Source organism: Cygnus atratus, chromosome 3 (genome assembly GCF_013377495.2).
Source record: "Cygnus atratus isolate AKBS03 ecotype Queensland, Australia chromosome 3, CAtr_DNAZoo_HiC_assembly, whole genome shotgun sequence".
In the NCBI taxonomy this organism is placed as follows: Eukaryota; Metazoa; Chordata; class Aves; order Anseriformes; family Anatidae; genus Cygnus; species Cygnus atratus.
The window spans coordinates 983,817-997,564 of record NC_066364.1 but is presented as its reverse complement, the minus strand read 5'-3'; the positions used below and the strand labels follow the sequence as shown (position 1 = coordinate 997,564).

The 13,748-nt window shown below is 46.9% G+C and overlaps 1 protein-coding gene across 1 annotated transcript; it reads right to left on the bottom strand.

Annotated features, from left to right (window-relative positions):
- Positions 1 to 7,439: 7,439 nt before the first annotated feature.
- Positions 7,440 to 12,542, bottom strand: LOC118259073 (interferon-induced very large GTPase 1-like). The gene is given in 1 exon segment (XM_035568334.1): positions 7,440 to 12,542. A coding segment is annotated over 1 exon segment (5,103 nt).
- Positions 12,543 to 13,748: the final 1,206 nt, after the last annotated feature.

Below are 13,748 nucleotides of genomic sequence, written 5' to 3'. Positions count from 1 at the left end.
GCTAAGTTGGCATGAAGGAAAAGCTGCAAGTGCTTTGCATTTTAGGAAGAACATAACACGAGGATAACTACAAGATACTGTTGTAATGATTATGACCTTAAACCATGTCAAGAAAACAAAATGTAATTGCTTGCAAAGTTGGATGAAATAAGGAGTGCTTCTCATGCCACTGCTCAGCGATTCCCTTGCTTTGTGATAAGAGTCAAAGTCCTCTTCCTTTCTTGCCATAAATATTTACATCAGCTTGGTCTTAAAGCAAACTAGAAAAATATTCCTGCAGCAAGCAGTCATGCCGCCAAGATTAAGACCAAGTGCCAGATGAAGAGCAAAGGCAGTATTAGAAAGTACCAATTTTACCAGCTGCTATGAGAAAAGAAATGACACTGGCAAAAGAGCAGTTTCCCTGCAGCAAATACTCGTCACACTTACAGAAAGGACAGTGGGGTCTGCAAGCAGGTGAACATTTGTGGGAAACTCTGCTATTTTGTTTTTTTTGGGGGGGCAGGGATTGTTTGACACATTCATAAACTCAGTACTCAGGTGCTGTTCTCTTTCTGATGCTGTTAAAGCAGTTAACGCAGCAGCCTGTGTGGATTTAGACAGCAATTTTAACTCCGTGGTTATTAGGTATATGTCCTAGGTTAAGATGTGCCCACACTTCCATGAGCCATTCTTACTCATGGGCTGGGCCTGGCAAACTTCCCTCCAGCTCCTAGCCAACCCAACTGCTTTTGCCAAGCACGTCTGTGTTGGGTAAAAGCCTTTTATAACCAATGTAGAGAATTAGACAGCTTTGCAGCTTCCTCAGCAACTGTCAGCAGTGCGTGATCTTAGTGTTTGTGCTGTCAAGACAGGCAGGTGGCAACTGAACAAAAATGGTCTGGAGAACATGTAAGTGGCTCTGCCTGCACCAGTGCAGTGGGAGGAGGTTTTTACTGTGCAGTTCTGCAATCCTGCTGGAAACCCAATGACCAGAGTCTCCTGGAGAGCTGGCAAAAGCGGTGATTCATTATAATTCTTTGTAGTCTTTGCTAATAAACTGTTTGAGTTGGACTGGACTGGTCTCTGCATGCTTTATTTCCAGGTGAGCCACAATTATCATAGAATCATAAAATCAGAATGGTTTGGGTTGGAAAGGACTTTGAAGGTCATCTCGTTCCAACCCCCCTGCTACGGGCAGGGCCACCTCCCACTAGATCAGGTTGCTCAAAGCCCCATCCAACCTGGCCTTGAACTACTCCAGGGATGGGCATCCACAGCATCTCTAGGAAACCTGTTCCAGTGCCTCACTGCCCTCATAGTAAAGATTTTCCTCCTCATTTCTAATCTAAATCTCCCCTCTTCTAGTTTAAGGCCATTACTGCTTGTCCTATCACTACACTCCCTGATAAAAAGTCCCTCCCCAGCTTTCCTGTAGAATCCTAGAATCATTAAGGTTGGAAAAGCCCTCCAGGATCATTTGGTGTGGGAAAGGAATTCGCAGGTGGCTTTGCGCTGTTTCACATGTCCCTGAATTAGAGATAATGAGGAACCAAGCAGTAGAAACAAAACTTGAGCAGGGTCAAGATAAAGTAAATTGGCTACAGTGTTAAAGAGGAGCTTTGGGCAGTGGCCAATTGCTGGCTGGCTCGAGGCACATGTCTGAGGGTCTCTAAGCAATTGTATGACAGATTCGGGCGCGTGGACAGTGCGTGGGGCTACAGGGAAAGTATATGTAGTCGTGAAAAAGGGCAATAAAGGTCTCCTGTTCAAGAGCCATCAGGAGTCCGTATCGTGCATCCCTTCAAACAGTGACCCCGACGTGATAGGGGAGGAGCAGCGCTGCACGAGCGTCCAAAGGGAACCCAGCCGAACGAGTCAAGCTCGCAGCTGGACTGCAGCTTCAACCCCGGGGCATCACCTGAAGGACAGGTGAGCGGCTGGGCATTGATCATGGCAGCTAGCCTTTGGGCAGAGGAAGAGGCCTACAGTGAAAGGTACTAACCCAGCTCCTAATAGACAGGGGAGTAAAATCTGATCCGTTTAAGATAAAGCTATTATTGACATTGTCGCAAGCGCCGCCGCCGCCCCCCCGCTCGCCGCCGACCGCCGCCGCTGCTGCCCGCCCCGGGTCGGCCCCCCCCGCCTTCAGCCCGCCGGCCCCTCTGCTGGCGCTGCGGGCCGCCGCTGGGAGCTCAGCCAAGGATGTGGGTGGATCCCCTGAAAAGGCAGCCACAGATCTCAGCAGTGAACACAAGCTCAATACATCCCAGCAGCTGAAAAAAGTTTTCAAAGAATGTGGTGCTGCAGGGGTTTCATTCCATGTCGGAATTTCATTAGTATCTCTAGGAATCTTCTACCTGGCTGTGTCAAGTGGTGTGGATATGACTGCAGTTCTCTTCAAACTTGGTTTCAGTGAATCATCGCTGCAATCTAAAGGGCTGCTGGTACAGGCACATTTCTGTTGGCATATGCTATTCACAAATTGTTTGCTCCAGTACGAGTAATTTGTGTGCCAGCGATATGGATGGCAATGTTTAACAACAGCAAAACATTCCATTGTTCCTTATCCAGCTAAATTAGACGGCTAAGTACCTAAACATGCTTTCTCACAAACCACCGTGTCCCCTGCTCACCACCTTTGGGTTTTTCCAACTAAAGCAGGAGATGCTGTTGTAACATCACAATTTGCATGAATAACAATCTGTGTAGCTCAAAAGATTACACTGTTTCTCTCTCTTGGGGTAGAATATTTGCATTGTGCCAAATGCTAGTAGATATTTTTGTATATTTTCTATGCTCTGTGATACCTTAATATATGCAGATTTTCAGACTTGTGTCCTCTTGTGTTAGAGATAAAACTATAAATGATGGAGAAATTACGTTGTGAATGCATCTTAGGCTGTTAAATATTTGTTTTTCAGATTTTTTTTAAATGTATGTGCTTAAGTAAATTTGTTACCATATTTTTGACAATTTATGTTCATAAATGTTTTGAAGTAATTGTTTCAGGGAAAGTATCTGTGCTGCACTCTCAACGAAAATGTGTTAAAAAAAGAAAAAAGAAAAAAGGAAAAAAAAAAGAAAAAAAGGAAAAAAAGAGAAGAATAAAAAAAGAAAAAAGATAAAAAAAAGAATAAAAGGAGAAAAAAAAAGAAAAAAGGAAAAAAAAAGAAAAAAAAGGAAAAAAAGAGAGAAGAATAAAAAAAGAAAAAAGACAAAAAAAGAATAAAAGGAGAAAAAAAAGAAAAAAGAAAAAGGAAAAAAAAGAAAAAAGAAAAAAAGACAAAAAAAAGAAAAAAGCGGAAAAAAAAGAAAAACCTAGTACCTTTGAATATTGTATCGGACTCGCAATATTCTGTAAGTGTTGCTCAGTGCATTGAGAGGGCACATTTGAGACATATCCCAAAGGAAAACTTGTTTCTAAAATTTAAAGAGCTGTTATTTTTGGTAGAGCAGCGAGTGCACCCATATTGTATTATTCACATGCAGAGCCACACCGTGTTACCTGGTATTTTTGCAGAGGGTAATGCATGTGCTGACCAGCAAACTAATATGACCCTGACTGCCCTGGTGCCTAATGTGCTGGAGCAAGCACGGTTATCTCATGCCTTTTTCCATCAATCTGCCAAAGTCTTGGCGAAACAATTCACTATATCGATCGCTGATGCCAAATTGATTGTCCAAACATGTCCTGACTGTCAACAACATGTTTCGACCCCATCTTTAAGGGTAAACCATAGAGGTCTATGGTCCTTACAGTTATGGCAGACCGACGTAACGCATATTCCAGAATTTGGTTGCTTGAAAAATGTTCGTGTATCTGGTAGATACTTTCTCTCATGCTATTTCGGCAACAGTTGCGGTGGGTGAAACAAGTCGTCATGTCCAGGCTCACTTCCATGTTGCTTTCATGGCGCTAGGCACCCTGAAAGAAATAAAACCCGACAGTGGCCCCACCTATGGTAGTCACTCCCTTCAAACCTTTTTCCAAACTTGGGGTATCCAACACATCACAGGCATTCCTCATTCCCCCATGGGTCAAGCCATTGTTGAGCGCACACATCACACCTTGAAAACACTGCTAAACAAACAAAAAGGGGGAGACACCAAGGAAACACCACAGAACAGGTTGGGAAAGGCACTTTACGTAATGAATCACCTATCATTACCCTTTCCTCAAAAGAGGTACTGCCCATAATAAAACATTACAAAAATATGAATTCCGCGCTGTCACAGGTGCCACAATCAGAGCAGGCCTTAGTAATGGTAAAAAATTTAAATACAGGTCTTTGGGAGGGACCCCAGCCTCTAATAACTTGGGGTCGAGGGTATGCTTGTGTCTCCACAGGTCACGGACCAAGATGGGTACCAGCAAGGGGGGTAAGGCCACGGTTGGCCTCCTCCTCACAATTGCCGCTGTCATCGGTTATTGCCAGCCCTGGGTCTCCATCCCACCACGCCGCAACATCTGGGTCACCCTCGCCAATATGACAGGACAAGAAGCGATGTGCCTGTCCCTGGCTAGTGCTAACGACCCATTTACGACATGTCTGGTGGGGAACCCGGCAGATAACAAAGACTGGACTGTCTACTTGCCACAAGCACCCCTAGAGCCACAGGAATTAGATATCCTGGGATGTGTAACAGCAACAGCATGTGTAAGGTTTAATTGCTTGGGCAAAAAAACAAATCATGAAACAAATGGTCAACACCACACTTGCTCCTTGTTGCTATGCCTCTCTTGGTGTAATTATACAAAACTATAATAGCATCATTCCTTGCACCAGGAGCCGCTCTGCTCGGCTGTGGGATCGACTGTGGAATGGACGCCCCTAGGTGCACCCCGAGCATTTTTCCTCGGAGGGGTCTCCACTCTCAGCTGCTCACCATGGGAGTAGACAAGGACCTTCTGAAGCTGCGGACAAATTATTTTAAGTGATATTTTCTTGTGGTATGAATGAGAAGTGCAAGAGGCCTCTTTGCGTGATTGTGTGATTGTGCTGTGCGAGTGAGACGCAGCATCGCTGCGAAGCAACATCCCTAGTGCTTAGTGGCTTGACCGATGTAGATTCTAGTAGGCACGCTACTTTACAATCATAATTCTGCATATGACTTTCACCCTGTTGCTTATTGTACCTTGCTTATTGCAATGTCTGCGGTGATTGATAGAAAAATCTATAGAAAGCGTTTGGTTGGTTGAAAATAAAAAAAGGGGAATTGTGGGAAAGGAATTCGCAGGTGGCTTTGCGCTGTTTCACATGTCCCTGAATTAGAGATAATGAGGAACCAAGCAGTAGAAACAAAACTTGAGCAAGGTCGAGATAAAGTAAATTGGCTACAGTGTTAAAGAGGAGCTTTGGGCAGTGGCCAATTGCTGGCTCGAGGCGCATGTCTGAGGGTCTCTAAGCTATTGTATGACAGATTCGGGTGCGTGGGGCTACAGGGAAAGTATATGTAGTCGTGAAAAAGGACAATAAAGGTCTCCTGTTCAAGAGCCATCAGGAGTCCGTGTCGTGCATCCCTTCAGTCTGGTCCAACCATCACCCTACCACCAATGTCACCCACTAAACCATGTCCCTAAGCACCACATCCAACTTCTCCTTGAACACCCCCAGGGACGGTGACGCCACCACTTCCCTGGGCAACCCGTTCCAATGCCTGACTGCTCTTTCTGAGCAGAAATGTCTCCTCATTTCCAACCTGAACCTCCCCTGGCACAACTTGAGCCCATTCCCTTCTTATCGATGGGTGTCACATTTGCAAGTCTCCAGTCATCTGCGACCTCTCCAGTTGACCAGGACCGCTGGTAGATGATGGAAAGTGGCTCAGCAATCTCATCTGCCACCTTCCTCAGTATCCTCGGGTGGATCCCATCTGGACCCATGAATTTGTGACAGTCCAGGTGGAGCAGCAAATCTGTAACTGTTTCCACCTGAACTGTGGGGGGGGTTATTCTGCTCCCCATCCCAGACTTCCAGGTCAGGAGGCTGAGATCCTGAGGATAACTGGTCTGACTGTTGAAGACAGATGTAAAGAAGGCATTGAGAATCTCAGCCTTTTCCTTATCCTCGGTAGTCATGTTCCAGTAAAAGATGGAGATTCTCCTTGGTCCTGCTCTTACTGTTAATATAGTTGTAAAAACATTTTTTGTTGTCTTCCACCACAGGTGCCAGATTGAGCTCATACTGAGCTTTAGCCTTTCTGATGTGGCCCAGCTCCCTCAGCTCCCCCAGACTGGAGCCCAACTCCCCCAGCGCCTCAAAATGGAGCCCAGTTCTCTGCAGCTTCCCAAAGCCAGGCCAAGACCCCTCTTCTCCCCCAAAAGGGGGTCCAGCTCCCTCAACTCACCCACAGCAGGGTCTAGCTCCCCTAGAATGGTGCCCAGTTCCCCTTGGTGTTGTGGAAACTCTTCAGCAAAAAAACTGCTGTCCACCTCGCAGCAGTTTATGTGTTGTCCAGACTGTTCAGGGATGCTGTGGGCACATACACATATTCCAGCCCAGGATCCTCCTGCCCAGCTGCTGGAGCCCACGACTCAGCACCAAGCACTGAAGCTGTGAACGTGGCCTCCCCACCCAGATGCTGGTGCTAAGCCCTGCACTCGCTCCACACACACTGCTCCCCCAGCAGCTGTTTTTGGGGACTGTGCTGGTTTTGACCAGGTGTCACAATCTAAAGGGTGTGCATCCTGCCCAACCTGTGGGTGCATGGAGATCACGGCTGTGAGTTCATGGGATTCCATCACACAGAACAACACAAAGGCTCTGTTTTCTAAAAAAAATGAAGTGTTTATTATAGATTACCACAAATCACCCCTAGCAATTATATTATAATCAACAAAGCTAATATATGCATATAAAATAAGCTATTACAGATATTACCAGGAAGCAAAAATCTATGTAATAAATATTGAGGCAATGGCACTAATTAATAGCTACAGCAATTAGAAGCAGAAGGAAGGTCATTAGATGTAGTAAAAATCATTAATATAGCAGCAAATATATACCAGCATTATAGGATCAACTAACTTATCAATAATACTATGACAGTGAAAATACTTACGGATTACAAATTTAGCTATAATATAACAGCAAATATAGTTATGGTAGGTTATACTTAGGAAGACTGTGCTTATGATAGGATATATTTATCAATATTGTATTTATGACAGATTCTGTACATATATATATATTTCTTAAATTGGTCAGGATTTAATACTGTGCTTGTCTCCTGCTGTATCCTTAAATTCCCAATAGAGGAAAAGAATACTTCTCACACTCCACATATCTTTACCAATTACTGCCACAGAGCAGTATTTTTCTTAGCATGACCTCCCTTACCACATGTCCAGTACTGTCTCTGTACATTCTTCTACGTGGCTCCTTTGACCAGATCCCATGAAAACAGCAGACACTCTCCTTCCACACGCCCTGACATCTCACTGAAAACACTGTGATTCAAGAGGATCCTTGGCAGGAAATCTGGAAACTTTTAAAGAAGTCTTCTCTCTTGCTCTTCAGGTAGACGACTGGATCGTTTGCTTTCCTGAATGCTGCATGCATGTCTTTAAACCTTTCTGCTGCCATTCTGCACAGGTACAGTGATAAATCTATTCTGTAATCTTTATTAAAACTATATTTTGCAGTGTTAAGGACAGAGTTCATACCTTCCCCCACTTCATTTAGTATTTCATGAATAAAAGTTCGACTGTAATCCATTTTGTCCTTTTCCTTCTTCTCAATGTTTGCCTTCACATGTGTTTTGATGCTATCTGTAATGTGGTGCATGTTGCTCACATCGGCATTGTCAAAACTCTTAGGAATGATGCCGAACCGTTTTTTCTTAGACACATGTTTCTCTATGTCAAGAGAAAAGACAGTCTTTTGGTATAACTTCCTGATTCGTTTATCTACATTAGGCTCCCTAAAGTGATCTAGAAGGACATCTTCTATGTCCACATCAATGTCCACCTGTTCAAGAGGGGGAGCAGCAGAGGAGACTTCAGTAACCCAGTACATCCAGAGGGAATTGAAGTGTTTTCTCAGTTCACTTTTGCTTAATTCCTGGCCTTTTAGAGACAGGGCCAACTGTCTGCTCTTTTTCAGGAGCTCCTTTTCATATTTGGACTTCCTCTGATCCAGTTTACTGCGGCTCTTCTTTAGTTCTATAAGTTTCTCACACTTCCTTCTTGTTTCAACAAGAAGGGACTCTCTCAGTTCTTTCAGCTTCAGTTCCGTGCTGCTTTTCCACTGGATCAGTATTTCACGGTCTCTGTCTTCACCGAAGAACATTTCCATGTTCTTGGTGATGGCATCATTTGTCTCTTGCACCAGTTTTTCAAGGTGTTCCATGGTGACCTTCCTCAACTCCCCATTCCGAACCTTATTTTCCAGTTTCATTTGCAAGTCTAAGATGTGACTTCTCAGCTGCCAGGTCCACTGACTAAATGCGGTTTCCAGTTTCTTGTATGCGGCAATCTCCACTGAATTCTTGAAGCTGAAAACGAAGTTTTCGTTCAGCAAGGCATTCCACAGGTCACTAATACGAACTTTCAAGCTGGAGAGCCTCAAAATGCTGCTCTGCGATTCCTTCTTGGCAGCTTGGAGAATTCTGCTCTTTAATTCCTGGACGTTCTGGGAGTAGGTGGGGTTGGGCGGTGCCATCGGTGGGTTTCCTTCCCACAGGTGAGCAAAGTAATGAATGTGGGTGTTCACGTCAAAGCGGATGACGTCGCTGAAGCAGGTGACGTCACAGAATTCCTGCTGGGCCGCTGTCACGGTCATTTCATCCAGCTTCTCCTGCAGGCGTCTTTGTCCTTCCATGTTCTGTTCCTTTGCGGTTATTTCGCCCACGTTTTGGTGCACAAACAGGCAGCTTGGGGAAAGATTTACTTGCCTCATCCTCAGGAAAGCCTGCACAGCAATCTGAAGGACGTCTTGCATTTCCGAAGGATTTTCTCCAAAGATGTTGATCAGAGTCATGTTGCCCATGCCAATGACAAAGGTGGCCAGCTCATTGTCATGGTTAAGTGACTGCTTATTGGCCATCTCTACGGCACGAAGTCCTTCTGTGTCAACAACGAGCATGTAATCAAAGTTCAAATCCTGTTGGAGCTTCTCGTCCACTTTAACGAGCTGCATAAACGCTCCCCGGGTGCACCTCCCTGCACTGACATTAAACTGGAGACCAAACATGGCATTCAGCAGGGTTGACTTCCCTGTACTCTGGATGCCAAGCACAGAAAGCACGAATACTCGCTTGTCCCCTAGCTTCTCAATTAACCTGTCAAAGATTGCTCCAATCCATTGCAGTGGTATGTAAGAAGCGTCACCATCCATCAGCTCAACGGGATACCCTGAAACCATCAGATCGGCGGCAATTTCAGGTAGTGTGATAAAGCATTTTTCTTTGGAGTTTGTTGATTCCAGCGCCTCATAAATCTGCCCTACCTCTCTCAAAATATGCTCAAGGCCAATGGACGAATCATTGATTTCATCGGAAAGGGCGTCTAACTTATTCATCAATATTCTTTTCAGGTCGCTTTTTTCATTGCTTTTCTTTAATGCCAAGATTTGAGACCATAACTGATGATACTCTCTCTTCAGCTCATCAAGGCGATCAGAGGACAGGTCGTCCATGAAGACCTTCATCCACTGCAGAAAGAATTTCTTGATATTGTCTGGCTGTGACTGGAGAAAGCCAAGGACTGATTTCATCAGCTGATTGAGGGGGAACGCTTTGTCTAGTTGCTTTTTTCTTATTGCAGACTTCTCCAATTCAATTTGGCTCCGATGATGCTCTATGCTCTTGTTCCTCTTTTCCTGCAAGCGAGTGAGTTCTTTGTCCTTTTTACACCACATGTACCACAGTTTTCCCTGAAGAGGCAGTAGCTGTGATTTGATCTCAGACAACTTCTCTTTCTTCAACAGGTTCACCAGCGTGATTGCCTTTTCTTTGGCTGTCACGCACGCTTCTGCATCTTCATCGACTAAGAAGCCATGCTGGCGAGCTGTGCTCAGACATGCATTGAGGCTAACAAGTGTGCTCAACCCTTCCACTAGGTCTCGGATGGTCTTTGTCAGCTCACCCATTAATTCTGCTTCATTTCTGTTCTTGATCCCTATTCTTATGTTTTGGCTAGATGGGCCAGCTGCAATGCTCTCTTTCTCAGTGAAAAGACAAACCAAAGGCTTCTGAGACTGCCACAGATCATGTAAAATTTTCCTGCCTTTCTTGTTGCTCTGATCAGACTCAGAAACAAGAACCACGTTCACGTCAGAGACCTCCTGTAAGAACTGCAGCTGGAGTTCGTGATCCCTCGCATCTCCGTGCAGGTTACAGAAAGCAACAGGGCCGTTAAAGCTGTCGTCGTCGCTACCACGGGGAATGTACCAGGAGATCTCCACAACACCTTTCATCAGGAAGCAGTCTTTGGTGCTGCCTTTGCAATGTCGGTGGAAAAAAGTGTCATGTTTTTGCTTGCTCAGCAGGGCATTCAGGAGCTGAGACTTGGAAGAGGAAGGAGAGCTGCCGATGCGTAGGAAGGACACGATGGGTGTCTCTGCCTGACAAATGAGTTTGTTGTTGTGACTGCTAATCCTCGTCTGCTCTCCCGATCCCACCGTCCCTTTCCAGCTCTTCTTGATTTGGCTGAGGGACCAGAGAGGGAACTCTATCTGTGAAGTGCACGGGTTTGGTACCAGGAGGGGTAGTGCAAACTGGCAGAAAGCAAGCTTTGATGAAAGGTACTGTCTCATGAAATCATCAGCACAATGAAAAATTGCCATCTGGAGGTCCATGGGGTGCACATGACTCTCCCTGCTTGCACATTCAGGGGCTCCTTCGTCTAAGTCACTGAAAAAGTCATCAAAGGAATCAGAGGGCTCGTGGTCCGCCACCGAGGTGTTTGGTGTGGGCACGACTCCCGGCTTACTCGCCTCCTTGCAAGTCAGGTACCTCACCCGATAATCCACGGTCAGTAGCCTTTGCAGGAAGTAAAATGGTAGCTCGCTGTCCTTGCTGGGCTGGCTGTTGTGTACAGATGTCTGGTATATTATGTGGAAATCTTCTGTGCCCATTTTTCTTGGATAGTACCTTTCCAGTCCGAGGCGGTGGTTGGACAGGATTATGTCCCATGCTGGGATCAGCTAAAAGCCCCAGTCAATCACACACCAAGGTTCGTTATTGGCCACAAGCCCGCATTTCCACTCGGGAGGGGAATCCGTCTCTGATGGGCCCCCTGTTTTGGTCACATAGAGCTGAACTGCTGTGTGGGCGCTGCTTCTATCTCTTCCCTGAAATGATGCCTGTGAGCTGGAGTTTGAAGCATCCACCTTCAATCCTGCATTTCTACCAAAGCCACTGAAGGTAGCCCCGATGTAGCCGTTCAGTGCTTCAGATGTTTGTTGCTTCATCTCTTCCCATTGCTCTGCCCTGAAACCTTCGGCAGATGCTTTCCACCAGAATATACCCCCAAAGTGGAGGGGTCCCTGGTTCACGTGGGACCCAAACCTGCTGAAGAAGCTGGCACACCTGCTCTTCAGTAGGTGGAACCTCTCTGCCTCCTGGGTGATGCTCAGAAGCTGTTCAATGTCTTGCAGCTCTCGCAGGGCCGCGTCTGAGAGGCGAAGCTGGTCCTTTTGGAAGTAGTAGGAGGCCAGAGGGATGTACTGGTACTTGGCGGTGCAAATGTATGTCTGCTCCGAGCGTGACCGATGGCAGTCCTCTGACTGTGAGGACGTGCTGTAATCTACACCTGTTTCAAGACTGAACCCCCAGAACCCGGCTTTGGCTGAAGCGCTGATGCTGAACCCCAGCTGCTCCGTGGACTTGGTGAAAGTGGCTTCTGCTGCAGAGGAGGAGAACTCCTTCCTCTCAAGCAGTGACCCTTGCTCTGGACCAGTGAGCATGAAGCCATCGGGGACCCTGATGAGTTGCTCTCGCTTTGCCAGCACATCCTCCAGGCTGTTGGTTTGGTAAATACCCTGCAGAGCCAGGCCTCCCGATGCCCGCCTCAGGACCTCCTCATCGGAGACATTCTCTCTCTTCCCCATGGACTTCTCCTGCTGCTCCAGTTGCTTCTGGATGCTCGCCAGCTCATTCACCAATGTCTTCTCTGGTGGTGTCCAGTATTCCTTGGGAATGTCCATGGCTTGCCATAGTGCCTCCTCTTTCTGTCTTATCATTTCCTTGCTGTGGCTGCGGCTCTTCTGCATTTCTTCCAGCTCCTGTAGGATTGACTTGGCTGCTTCTTGTCTCTGCTTCATCATCTCCAAGCGCTGCTTCTGCAGCTCATCAACAGCTGTTTTGTTGTCTGTGATTCCCAGGAGCTTTCGGAGTGCCTTGGTCTCCCAGGGGTACTGTACTTTGCACTCCAGTTTAAGGTAGTCTTCATATTGCAGATGTTTCAAAGCATCTCTTGACTTAACACCCAATATCTCCGACAGTTTGGGGAGCCAGTATTCTTCATCAAGTCCTTCCTTCTCAAATGCTTCTGCCAGCAATTTCTTAGCAAGATGTGCCTTTTCTCCAGCATCTGCTCTCTCCTCCTGTGACCCCATGGCTGTGGAAGGGGAAAACAGACTTTTGTTACATCAGGTTAGAGGAGGCCACCACCCCTTAGAAGAGGCCTCTCCAGAGTTTCTGGTCCACAGATTTCTTCTGCCCTGCTGCTGGAACCCAGCTTCGGGCGCTCCTGAGAAAGACAGACACAGACAGACACACACAACCACTGACATGGCTACACAAATAGCCATGGACAAGGCACAGCCTTCAACAGCACCCATGTATAACCTACCAGGACTGGTCTCACCCATCACTGGCTCCTCGTCCTTAGAGCGCTCACCCAGACAAGGTAGAGAAAGGGATTGCCTGGGAGAGGTGTTCAGCTGCCTAGCAAGGTAAAACCACCACAGGAAGGGACCTTAAAGATCATCTAAATCCATCCTCTGCTATGGGCAGAGACACTTCCCCCCAGACCAGGCTGCCCGAAGCCCCATCCAGCCTGGCCTTGAACACCTCCAGGGATGGGGCATCCACAGCTTCTCTGGGCAACCTGTGCCAGTGCCTCACCACCCTGTGAAGAATTTCTTCCTAATATCTAACGTAAATGAATCATCAATGCAATTCGTTCCAGGCAGCAGCGGAGGCCAACCCATCTTCACCAGTGACGACTGTTCAGACAGCAAAGACTCACCGGGGCATTTTCTGGGTGGTGAGCACACTAGTGCTTCATGTGGGACCTAGACCAACGTACCCATTGTGCTCATTAGCCTAGGGTGTCCTTGTGTATCATGGACTGCTGTGAACACCCAGCTGCAATTTCCATACACCCACGGGCCTGGTGACACAGGAAAGGCGTTGGGTGGCAGTGCCTGCAGGGTGGTAGGGGACATCCCTTGGCACAGATGTCCCTCGAGACGTTTTCCAGTGTTTGTTTTACCACCTCTACCAGGGTGCATTTCTCGAGTTTGGTGCCACTCAGCCCCAGTTTGGACCTGTTTGCCCTTTGGAGGATGCAGGACTGAGCAGCTCCAAGGGGCAGGAGCAGGACAGCAGCTCAGCTCAGTGCTGATGTCCCAGGCTCCCAGGACAGGAACAGACGGATAGACTTCCACGATGCCTAGGACATCCCGAATCAACAGCCCCAGGCTCTGATCCCATAACTAGGAAATCACCCCATGGCGCTTGATGGGGGCTGAGGAAAAGGAGACCACCATGAAAAATAACTGTGTTCCATTCAAGTGTGGAAAGGGAAGCAACCAGAC